At 41.4% G+C, this 11,903-nt stretch overlaps 1 protein-coding gene across 1 annotated transcript in view; it reads left to right on the forward strand.

Moving 5' to 3' along the window:
* The window catches only part of RGS8 (regulator of G protein signaling 8), a 47,113-nt gene extending 39,309 nt beyond the window's left edge, over positions 1-7,804 (forward strand). Inside the window, exons 6-7 of the mRNA XM_061630663.1 lie at positions 2,385-2,551; positions 3,529-7,804. Of these exons, the coding sequence (XP_061486647.1) occupies positions 2,385-2,551; positions 3,529-3,711 (350 nt within the window). The 3' untranslated portion in view covers positions 3,712-7,804. The remainder of the gene's footprint in view (positions 1-2,384; positions 2,552-3,528) is intronic.
* The last annotated feature ends 4,099 nt before the right edge of the window (positions 7,805-11,903 follow it).

An 11,903-nucleotide genomic window follows, 5' to 3' on the forward strand; every position in this document is an offset into this window, starting at 1 on the left:
AGGTGAGAAGTCAGGGAGAATTTGGAGCAGGGAAATGGCAGGTGGAGAATTGGCTAAGTATCTCACTTCTCCATTCTTGATTGCCTCCATGGGAAGCAGCTTTCCCCCAATTAAAGGGCCTGTGAGACTACACCGTGTGTATGTAATGAGAAGCCTCAGCCTTACTCTGTGGTTGTGGCTACAATGAAGAGACATAGGGCACCCTAGAGGCTAAGTATTGTGTCACAAGCTTTTATGGACTACTAGAGCCTTCTTCTTCAAATGTGCACAGTGGTCCAGTTCAGCTTTTTGGCACTGGGGAAACAGTTAAGAAAGAAAGCACAATTTCCCAGCTGCTAGAACATACTTCCTCCCCTTTCCAGTGGTGACATGCCCCCTTGGTCATTGTTTACTCAGTGGCATGTCTCTACTATGGGGAGGCACAGGGGAGAGGGAAGGAAGCTGGTTGGGTTGCCTAGCAATTTCAACCTACTGTTTAAACACTACTGCAGTAAGCTTCCGATTTGCATTCCAGGGAAACCTTGGGCTCCTCAGAAGCTCACATATTCATGTAAACAATTTCTTTCCTGTCTGTCTACAACCAGGCGGCTACCCCAAATTAGCCCCTTCCCCACACATTTTTCTGGCCCCCCAAACCCTATCAATTTTGGCAATAGAAGCAAAACCTTTTTCTCTTCGTTTTAAACAAAGAAAATTAATAATGTCACAGTGCTGGGGTGAGTGATGAGGTTTAAACCCACCCCTCTGCCCTAGCAACTGCCCCTCTCCCGGTTACTAGTTATCTGCATGGATCAGCTGAGGGAGCCTGTTTGCCTGTCCAGCATGCGCGTGGATGTGAAAGCGTGGGGTGGGGTGGCCATATCCCACTGCTACCATGCAGCTGCTTGAGGGCTGATCAAGTGTGAATGAAGCCTTTGGGCTAGCCATCCCTGTTCTATAACAAAGTACACTCAGGGCAGCTCAAGAGCTGATCAGAAATCCCACAGTCCTCACTAATAATAATAATGGCAGATAAGCCTTGGTGAAAGAGAGTTTCCCCACCACTGCTGTTCTTTTCCCACAGTGCACCCATGAGGTAGGGTTGGCTGTGTCTGAGATTGTACAGAGGTCAGTGGTGAGACCTAAGAGCCTACCCGGTGGCCAGGGTGTGAAGTGAACTAAAGAAGCAAACTAGGCATAACATTAAACTCACTTAGTTGCTCACTTAAAAAAAAAGTTATCAGCTGCAATGGAGGGGGGATGTTTGCTGAGATCATGGTGTACTAGAAAGGGGATATTAATCCATTCTTCCCATGCCTCACTACTAGCCCCAAGTAGGAGCTCCCCTTCCTTGGACTAATTAACAGCTGAAATGTGTGGGGTGTCACTGGAACTGCAACGGAGGGCAAAAAAGGTAATCCCCCAATACACTACGGCCCTAGTGAAACGGGGCGAGGGGCAACACCTATTAACTATTAAAAAATGAAAGATAACTTCCAGTGATTTAGCATCATGTCTACTTTGGCCCAAGTGTGTGATTACAATACATAAGAGTGTTTTGCAAAATCTTCTACAGCACATATGGGAATTCCTCAACAGACACACTGCCTTGAAGGATTAACTGAAGAAAGGTGTGGTAGAGATGCTTTAAATAAACATGTGAATAAACAACATAAAAGGGGTTCTCTGATGGCATAACGGCTGAATATCACTGCACGCCCAGATTTTTATTTTTAGCTGGTATTTGTATGGGATTTATTTTTATGTAGGTATTTATTGCATTGTGAAATTGCTTCAAGATGCTTCATAAGATTTATTTCATTTATGAGATGCTTTCATAAATGAAATTAATAATAACGACAATAATATATAAAAAGCTGGAGTTTATTTATTTATTTATTTATATCCCACCCTTCCTCCCAGAAGGAGCCCAGGGTGGCAAACAAAAACACTAAAAGCACTTTAAAACATCTTAAAAACAAAAGACTTTGAAACATATTAAAACAAAACATCTTTAAAAAGATATAAAAAACATCTTTAGAAAACATATTTAAAATATCTTAAAAAGCAATTCCAGTACAGATGTAGACTGGGAATTGAACTGTAATGCTTACAGTAGGGCCTGAATGACTCCTGAATCTGTCACTCTTACCCCAAGTTAAGTGTGTGTGTGAGGATGAGTAGACAAGGGTGTCTCTCCAGGAGGCCCAAACACTAGCTGGAATTTCCATGAAATATTTTTATTTTTAAAAGCATGCTGTGTGAAAGAAAATATTGAGGTAAAAACCCTAAATGGCACCGTTTTGAAAAAGCATTGCAGGGAATGGGTTCCCTACCCACCCCAGGTCATTAGAAGTGAATGAGAAAAAATGCCTTACACAAACTGTTTTCTTTCTTTTTTCCAGATGGAGTGGCTGCATTTCGTGCATTCCTAAAGACTGAGTTCAGTGAGGAAAACCTGGAATTCTGGCTGGCTTGTGAAGAGTTCAAAAAGACACGGTCAACTGCTAAGCTGGCTTCCAAGGCCCAAAGGATTTTTGAAGAATTTATTGATGTGCAAGCACCACGAGAGGTTAGTAGATACAAAATTTTGGCAGGATGAATCTTGGAATCGAGGTTGGTGGAGAGCAGCTTAGGAGTACCCATCATGATTAGTCTACCTCTATCATTTACCATTCTTTCTAGGAATTGAGGGGGGGTGGCACTTGTGGATCCTCAGTGTTAGAGTGTTTGACCATAGGAATCAAAGAAGCTGTTATCCTTTCCATGATATCACATTTACCTATGGGAAGACTATATAAGAAGCTAATTTTAACATTAGTGGCAGTGCTATCATCACCAACATGTCCTCTAAAGACGTCAGAGCTGCATAAATATCCCCCTACTAACCATTTTATCTACACAACCACCCTATAAAGTTGGTTAAGTTGAGAAGTAGTGATTGATTTGCACCATTCAGCAGCTTCATAGATGAGCAGGATTTTGAAACCGGGTCCTCTCCAACCTACCATTCTATCCACTACACTGTACTAGTATAGTGGAAACAGCCAAAATGTGATAGTGTATAGAACTAAGAGCTAATAGCAGTTTAAGGCTCCCTCCCGTCAGAGTAGAAGGCTACCCACAATCTTTTTCGTATGATTGTACAGCTACAAGACCATTTTATTTCCCATCTTCCAGTGTAGCATAGTGGACGAGGACGAGGTGGCCTGGATTCAGAATTCAAACATAAAGCTCACTGATGGCACGTTAGCCAAGCCAGCCAAGCCTGTTTCAGAGGGTCTTTGTAAGGATAAAATGGGCTAACCCTCTGCACTTGGCCCCCTAACTTCCATCTTGGTTTCGCCCCCAAATCCATCCCATCCTGTGGCCAATTTTGTTAAAATTGAAAGTTGACAATGCTAGCAAAAATTCTGCGTGGCTGCAAATGTGTCACAGAGCCAAATGTACTCTAGGTTTGCTTTTCAGCTCAGAAGTGGTGAATTGGGAAAAAAAGAAAAAGAATTATCCCACTGTCTCACATAAACTACTTTTGTGTTTCTTCCTTAGGTAAACATAGACTTCCAGACACGAGAGGTGACAAGAAGGAACATACAAGAACCCTCACCGTCATGCTTTGATCAGGCCCAGGGGAAAATTCACAGCCTTATGGAAAAAGACTCTTACCCCAGGTTCCTGAGGTCCAAAATGTATACAGACCTGCTGTCTCAAACCCAGAGGAGACTCAGCTAGAACAGGGAGAGGGAGTTCCTCTTTAGATGCCATGAGCTTCCTGCACCAGCCAAATCCATTTCCATATGTGAATTTCCGTTCATTGGTGTTACAACAGCAGTAGAATGAGAAGGGGAATGGAAGAAGCAAGGAAAGATAGGCTGTATGTGTGTGTATGTAAAACATTTCTCAGCATGAGTCCAGTGCTCTCTTTGGATCCTCATTTGTGTGTATGGACACACCTATATGTTTAACTTTAGCACATACACACACGCATGGCATTGCAACGCTTTGCAGTTGGTGCTCTTTTCAGAAACATAACATCTGGTCTACATTTTATGTTGAAGCCAGGCTTCCTAATTCCTTTGCTACACTAGGCTAACCTGTAAATAATAATATGCGCTGGGCCAGGCAGCCAAAGGAGATCCAGACCAAGTACCTGCAGGATCAGGGGCTGGCATGGTCAAGGAGCTCCAGTAGCAGCTGGCCAGAGGTTCAAGATACCAGACAGAAAGGACAGCCGAAATCCCAGTAATTCATTAGGCAGGAGGGCATAGGCAAGCAGGTGGTCGATGCAGAAAATCAGAGAGCCATGAGAGGCAAGGCCAGAACTTAGTGTCATCCTTGACCTGACCTGGAGGCTTAGGGTGGAGCTAACTGGAGTCTTGAGGGGATAGTACAACCAGTTTTGTCTTCACTATACCACCTTTAATAGCTTATCACAAGGAGCACCCAGCCTGTAGGTACAGTTCTGGATTCAAATCCAAGTTAACCCTGATGTGAGGTTCTACACCACCTTTTCCCTGTGTATTCAGACAATCACCAAGGTATTGGTGTAGTAATTTATTTTATTTATTTAATAAGCTTTTAGATCGCTTTTCAGGCAGAACTGCCTCCCAAAGTGGTTTACAATCACATACCAATACATAGCTATAATAAAGCCACAATAAAGCCATTTAAAATATCCAGTTCCATCAAAAATTATATAGGCCAGTCTGCCTACCACAGAATAAAATAACCCAACTAGCTCTAAAAATCAGTTTCCAGTTAACAGATCCTAGATTAGCCCCCAAAGTCCATGATAAAAAGCTGAGTCTTAAGGCCTGTTTAAAATTTATGAGGGATGAGGCTTGCCTGATTTCACTTGGAATCACATTCTATAATTGGGGAGCCACCATTGAAAAGGCTCTCTTAAGGTTAAGAACTGTTCTCAACTGGGACAACAGTGTGATAGTCTGCTGTAGAGAATTAAAGCTGTGGTATAATTTACAGGACTTGGCCTAGCTCTTAGAGTAAAACAAATCAAGATAGTCAGCTCCACTTTCCATGGATTTGTATTCATGTGAACTTGAAGCACTCTCTGCCCCTTAAAAATGTTCTCCCTTGCCCCTCTGTATAAAACTATTTAAATTACACAATTAGTGCCAGTCTCAGATATTTTCATATTTCAAGCAAACTATGAGCATGGCTTCTGCCTCCACTTTATTCCGAACAAAATGACATGCAGAGATGGGAAGTGAAAGTGTGTGTGAGGGGGAGAGATGTACTCCTTCTGGAATCTGCTGCCTGAAGTGGCTTCTTCATGTTGTAAAGTTCATTGAAGTGGCTTCTTCATTGTACAGTTGATTCTTTCCACAGGAACTCTGAATTCATTTGTCATACTGTAGTATAAAAACATAAAGGTCCTTCTCCAAGATGCCAAAAAAACTGAAAGCCCCTTAATGTACAGGCTGGATTCCCCCTCCCCTTGATTAATACAGCTGGCTCTGTTACTGGACAAATGGAGCCGTTGTCCAGAGTTCTAAAACTTCTCAGCACCCTCACCAATTACCTCTGGGGAAGTCGTAATGGTTAAATTGTTGTAGATATATTGATCAATTTGTACTGTAGGCATAGCTGTGACAGAGATGGTAAGAGACAAGAAAGGAAGTGAGGGCCACTCTTCTATCGCCGTATACACTGGTGGATTTCTATTTCTTGAAAAGCTCCAGATTTAAGCATAACCAAGGAAAGTTCAGATCACCTGCTGCATTTCCTTACTCTACTCATATGTTCTTTTCCTCACCAACCGCACTATGCAACATGAAATCCCACTCACTAAAGTGGGTAAGGAAAAGAGTATAGGAGGGTAAAGTGGTGCAGGGCTGTGAGTTGGAGAGAAGCTGAACCTGCAAAGCTTCCCTGAAAGAAACAGGAAGCCCATTCAAGTTCAGAAGAGGCAACCCTGCAAAACATGTCAGACAATAATGAAAATGATCATTTTCCTACTTTCATGCACCAATGGATAAAAGTGGCACTGAACTCCGTCATGTTATTTGTCATCCTCACCACTGACTGTTATTTATTATTCACTGATTGATGTTGGTGCTCTGCAAACATATAAGGACATACGGTCCCTCTTCAAAGGGGAGCTGCATAGGAAAAAAAACTATTCCAGATGAAAATCCAAATCGTGAAGAGCTGTTTGAGTGTATGAGCAGATAGACAGATATTAGACATTATGCAGCATACATCTGAGTATCTCGTCCAAATACAGCAGCATGCCAATTATATGAGTATATACATACATTGTATTCTATTACCTAAGAAACACCACTTAAAATTGACTTCATGTAGACATCTGCTATTTCATAATGCTACTGGGCTCTGCAATGAACAAATATTTCAGGACAAAGGTTCTAATGGGGGTGGACATATAAGAGAGAACAAGGAAACAAGCTTCTGAATCTAAAAGGGAGCAAGGCTGAAAATGTAGATATATCAATGATATTGTAGGATGCTGTGTCCTTCAGGCACAAGGCACAAAAAACCATCCAGTTACAAGCTGTGATGTGATGCTGGAGTGACAGTGGTGGTGATGGCTTTCTGCAATAGAGTTTTTGGATTCAAAAATATGTACTATCCTGGCATCTCAAAGTCTGCACAGACTCACCTGATGGTGTCTATATACAGCATACACTGCATTAAAATGGCATCTAGCATTAGCAAGGACCAAGAGAACAACTTGGATCAAAAGGCAGAATAACTTCTGTTTACCATCAAAATGCCCACTGTAGCATTTGCTTTTTCCAGGTTTGTTTGTTTGTTTGATTTATATCCCGCCCTTCCTCCCAGCAGGAGCCCAGGGCGGCAAACAAAAGCACCAAAAACACTTTAAATCATCATAAAAACAGACTTTAAAATACATTAAAACAAAACATCTTTAAAAACATTTTTTTTAAAAAGCTTCCAAGACATCTTAAAAAAAAAGTTAAAAACATATTGTTTTTTAAAAAAGGTTTAAAAACATATTAAAAAGCAATTCCAGCACAGACGCAGACTGCGATAAGGTCTCAACTTAAAAGGCTTGTTGAAAAAGGAAAGTCTTCAAAAGGCGCCAAAAAGATAGCAGAGATGGCGCCTGCCTAATATTTAAAGGGAGAGAGTTCCACAGGGTAGGTGCCGCCACACGAAAGGTCTGTTTTCTGTGTTGTGCAGAACGGACCTCCTGATAAGATGGTATCTGCAGGAGGCCCCCACCTGCAGAGCACAGTGATCGACTGGGTATATAAGGGATAAGACGGTCTTTCAGGTATCCTGGTCCCAAGCTGTGTAGGGCTTTGTACGCCAAAACTAGAACCTTGAAGTGGCCCAGTAAGGGGTTAGTGGTGAGTACGAGTTGGGTTATGAAGCTTTCAGTTCAGCACAGGTGTGCATTAAACCAGAAGTGTGACTGATAGCACAAGACATTTGGTGCCAGCCACAGGCCAAAAATCCAAACAGCGTTCCTTGTGGTGGCACAATATTAAACTAAATATTTGATGATTTGTTGCCCTTTAGTGGAACTCCAAATTCTGCTGTCTGAGGTTGGTACCTTGACTAATGTTAGGCAGGCTGTGTGTGGGATGGCAGACACAATGGGAGGGAGCAGAGCAGGAAAAAATAGGAGACAAATGTGGACTACAGGGGTTGGATGTGCACTAGATGCCTGTCCGACCTACTCAAAACTGCTGTGCAGATGTGCCCTGAGACGATATAGAGGATTTGCCAAGGCCTGAGCAATTTCATTTACTACACAGCAGTTTCAGATCACTGCTAAGGTGGCTGTAGTACCTCCACAGTTGAACCACATATGCAGCAGCATTTATTTATTTATTTCAAGTATTTATGACCACTTTCATTAAAAAAATCTGAAAGCAGTTTACAGAGAAAATTGAACAATATTAAGTAATATAGAACAGATAAAACATCACAATCCATAAAACAGAATTCCACTCTCTGACTACACTTCCACTCACTCCATAGTTCCCACCCAAATTCCGTACCCACTAACATACCTGTATCTTAATCAACTCACACTTATGTGATGTTGCTTTCCCTGGACCGTTACCACATCAGAATGAAGGACTTGTGTGTGTGTGTGCGTGCGCGCGCATGCACACAATTTTGAATGCTCCCCACCCCCACCTGAAAAAAGGAAACTCCCCAAAGTGCATAGAAAACTAGCAGGTCAAATTATAATCTCGAATCCTCTCCTCCCTTGCATGCACTAGGGGTCTTTAGGGGGCGAGGAGGAAGCATTCAAATATGCAAAAAAAAACCCACCGCAGTCTGAATGCATAGACCAGTTAAAAATGCACCATGTGATTATGCTGCTTTTGTAGATTAGCTGTTAGTTTAAATTGAGCTGCAAGAGACACAGTATAGGCTGAATAAAGCAATAGGCTCAGACATGGGGCTTGTCAGAAAGGAAAAGTAGAATTCCTTTGGTGTATAAACAGTTTTCTGAGTCCCCTTAAAAGGAGCAGGGTTAGACTGTTTCCATATGATGGCTTTTGTGGATGTCAGATGTGTTGATTTGGGCATTTGACACCTGCAAGCCAGATAGAGACTGTTTAGCAAATACTGAACAAAATATTATGAAGCAAGTTTTTAAGCGAACACCCACCCAGTCACTTATGGTAAGCAAGCAGACATGGAATTAAAATAATGTGTTCTTTATTTTCTTCCAGACTGTCAATGTGTGCCACAAATGGCTAATCTAGACATGTGTTGGGAGATGGGCCAGGAAAAGTTATTGTGGTCTAGTAACTTTTATGGGCTTATTTCAAAGGCTATGACACTAAAACCTTTTCTCCCTTGTTGTTCTTCAAGCCTACAGCTTTAGGCTGCAATCTTACAACACTTAGATGGAATTAAGTCCTACTGGATTGCACTGTTAGTCATTCAATATAGGCACAGCCATTACATTGCTGTTCTGGTAATGTAAACTTTTTCTCTATAGAGATTGTAGAGCTTTAGCACAAGCTTTCTGTCTGCATGCTATTATCTCCTTTGTCCCAGACTCCAGAGAGTTAGTCCCATGGCTCTGATTACAGGAAAAAGATTCAATAATGTTTATAAAGTATAATGAAAGGAAACTTCTCATCTGAAAGCACTATAATTATTTTTGGTGACTGCTTTTATGCAAGCAAGAACTCTCTCTTGGGAATGAAAATAGTCTAACCATTTAGAGTCACGTTTTAATGGGGGGAAATTGGCATCCATTATGGGCTGTCATACCAAAAACACAGCCTCATGTGCACTAAAATAAGCAAGTGATGAATACTTTCCTCCCATAAATCTGGGGAAATGGGACTTCAATTATTGTAATATTCTCTAATATTCCATCTTATAAGAGAGTATATTCTCCTAAAGCTGCTGTGACCTAAAGATATTAAAAGAAAGCAATTATATTATTTACAGTATTCTGCACTTAACATTGTGTGTGCATCAGACTCCATTGTCACATGCAAGCATGACTGAGGGGAGGGCCAGTTTACATAACATGTGGGGCACACAGACAACGCTCACCCATTTGGAGTTCCATGTAGCCTGGCATTTTGTTTAACGGGTTCCTAACTTATATGCTACCCCATTTGTTCACAGTGTTCACAATCAGACCATAGTTTATTGCCACATGAAAACAGCACATGAAGTGGGGTAAGGTAAGAACCCTTTTGATGAGCTACCACACCGTGTGGATCCCTGAATGTGTCAAATGCTTTTCATACACCTTCAGTCTCACGTAATTGACCTCAAGAAGAAGAACTCAGGATGTGGCTATTGAGATGTATACGGCATATGACTATGCAGGGTGGAGACTATGTATAGCAGCACTGTGTTGCTTCTTAGTAGCACCTGTTACTACCTGAGTAAGCAGATTGAACTCTGGGACACAGCTGAGAGGAGACAAAGCCTGAATCTCACACCAGATATCAGGTTGAGAAAGCAAAGGAAGAATTAGCCTCTGTCCCTTTACTTTCTCCCATGTAAGTAAATGGCTACAATTTGTCCATATGAAGGAAAATAAAGTACTGCACATAGGGACAGCAGTGCAATGGGGGTGGAAATCTGCCCACCACAAAAAGTGGCAGCCTGGCCTCCACTGAAAGAGATCCCATGGATATGTGTGCATGCATGCACCCAATGTATCTTTGTGTACAGAAAGCCTTGAATCGCCACTGGGTCTCCTCAGTAGTCTCTGAGGGAGAGAGAGAGAGAGGCACTTATACCATACACACGCGCACACACACAGATGCACACACACAAACCCATCATTTGATATTTGCAAATTCTGATGTAAATTGACCTGATCTGTGCCTCCCATACTGGAACTTGACTATCCATCGGCTTTCAACATTCCACAATGTTCCAATGCAGTTTTTGGTTCAAAAATGCATCAAAATATATTTTAAAATGTATATTTCAGAGCAATTTTTTTTAATTCACAGATTAATGTGGAAACAGGATGGAACCAATTTATGGGTGAATGCATGAAAAAGTGACATAAACAGGAAACTGACTGATATACCCATCCTGACTTTATATAGTCCAGTTCTGCTGCTTAAGTACTTAATGCAATAAAGAAAAAAACCCTCAATATAAATTAAAAAATTAAAAATGTAACTGTGTAAAGTAACAAAAAGACTCCCAAGATATGAAAGTCACTAAGGATATAGTTTAGGATATAGTGTACATGACTGAATCTATTTATTTTCATAAATGATGCCATGTTTTCTGACAGAGTTTTTAGTGTCTTAGGCTATATGTATTAAGGTATAGTGATGCATAAATATGCCAATGAAATGTCATGTTTTTTGTTTGCACCATTTTGAAATGGGAATTGTAAGGTACTGCTAGGCGTCCTATTACAGCAGCATAACTGTCACGATGGACTGAACATTCCTTGATACTGTATAATCATACTAACAAAAGAAAAATACAATGCTCACAGCATACAGAGCAAATATGAAAAGCATACCTCATTCCAATCCCTGCCTCTCACTTGTCACTCTAGCTATTTTCTTATTCCCACAGTGCATACAACTTGCTTAGTTCTCTTTCCCAACATTTTTCTTATGGGATGTCCTTGCCATAACCATTAGTAATGCCCTCAAAGGCTGTGCACCTGCCTTGCAGCCATGTGGGTTCGAAAGACACACCAAGGAGAGCTGCAAGCCTGGTGCAAACCCTAGCCCCCCTACACCACGCTTCCTGTGCTTAGAACAGAAAGGGGGGGCAGGGTGTTCTTGCAGGGAAAACATGCCCAGCAGGGCCAATGAAAAGTGGAATCCACTCAGTTTACGATATAAACTGGATTCATAACTTTTAATATCTCTCAACTCTTCCCTTTTTCTGCAGGCACATCTCCCTGCCATATGCTATCTCTGCATACAACTTTATGCTTCTATATACCTATAGTAGAAATAGAATACTAGATCAGGAACAGTTCAAGCTGTTTGTCCTTGCCAGACAGTATACATCTGTGGTGATTGATTTGTCAGTGTCTAGAGTTCAGGAAACAGCCAGGAGCAAACAATAACTATGTGTAATCTGGCCTCTTAGTAATGGAGACAATTCTGGACAATGCAGCCACAGAGAGTTACATTTAATTCAGCTAACTTAATGCACTACATTCCTAATTCTACATGACACTGGGTCCCACAAGTCCTAAAGTTGCTCCTGTGTCCTTATAGTCTCTACTGCAAACCTTTCCCCATCTCACTCTCAGCCATTACGATTTGCTAGTTTTTCAATATTGGATGCTGATCTTCAATATGGACTACAAGATATCTGGCACTAGTACTGAACAGAACTTACATACCACTCCACCTTTTTAAACCTCATCCCTGCTAAGTTTGTTGAACCAAGCCATTTCCATGTAGGGCCAATTGTGGCATTGTTTTCTTCAT

The sequence above is a fragment of the Rhineura floridana genome, chromosome 6, assembly GCF_030035675.1.
Source record: "Rhineura floridana isolate rRhiFlo1 chromosome 6, rRhiFlo1.hap2, whole genome shotgun sequence".
Taxonomy (NCBI): Eukaryota; Metazoa; Chordata; class Lepidosauria; order Squamata; family Rhineuridae; genus Rhineura; species Rhineura floridana.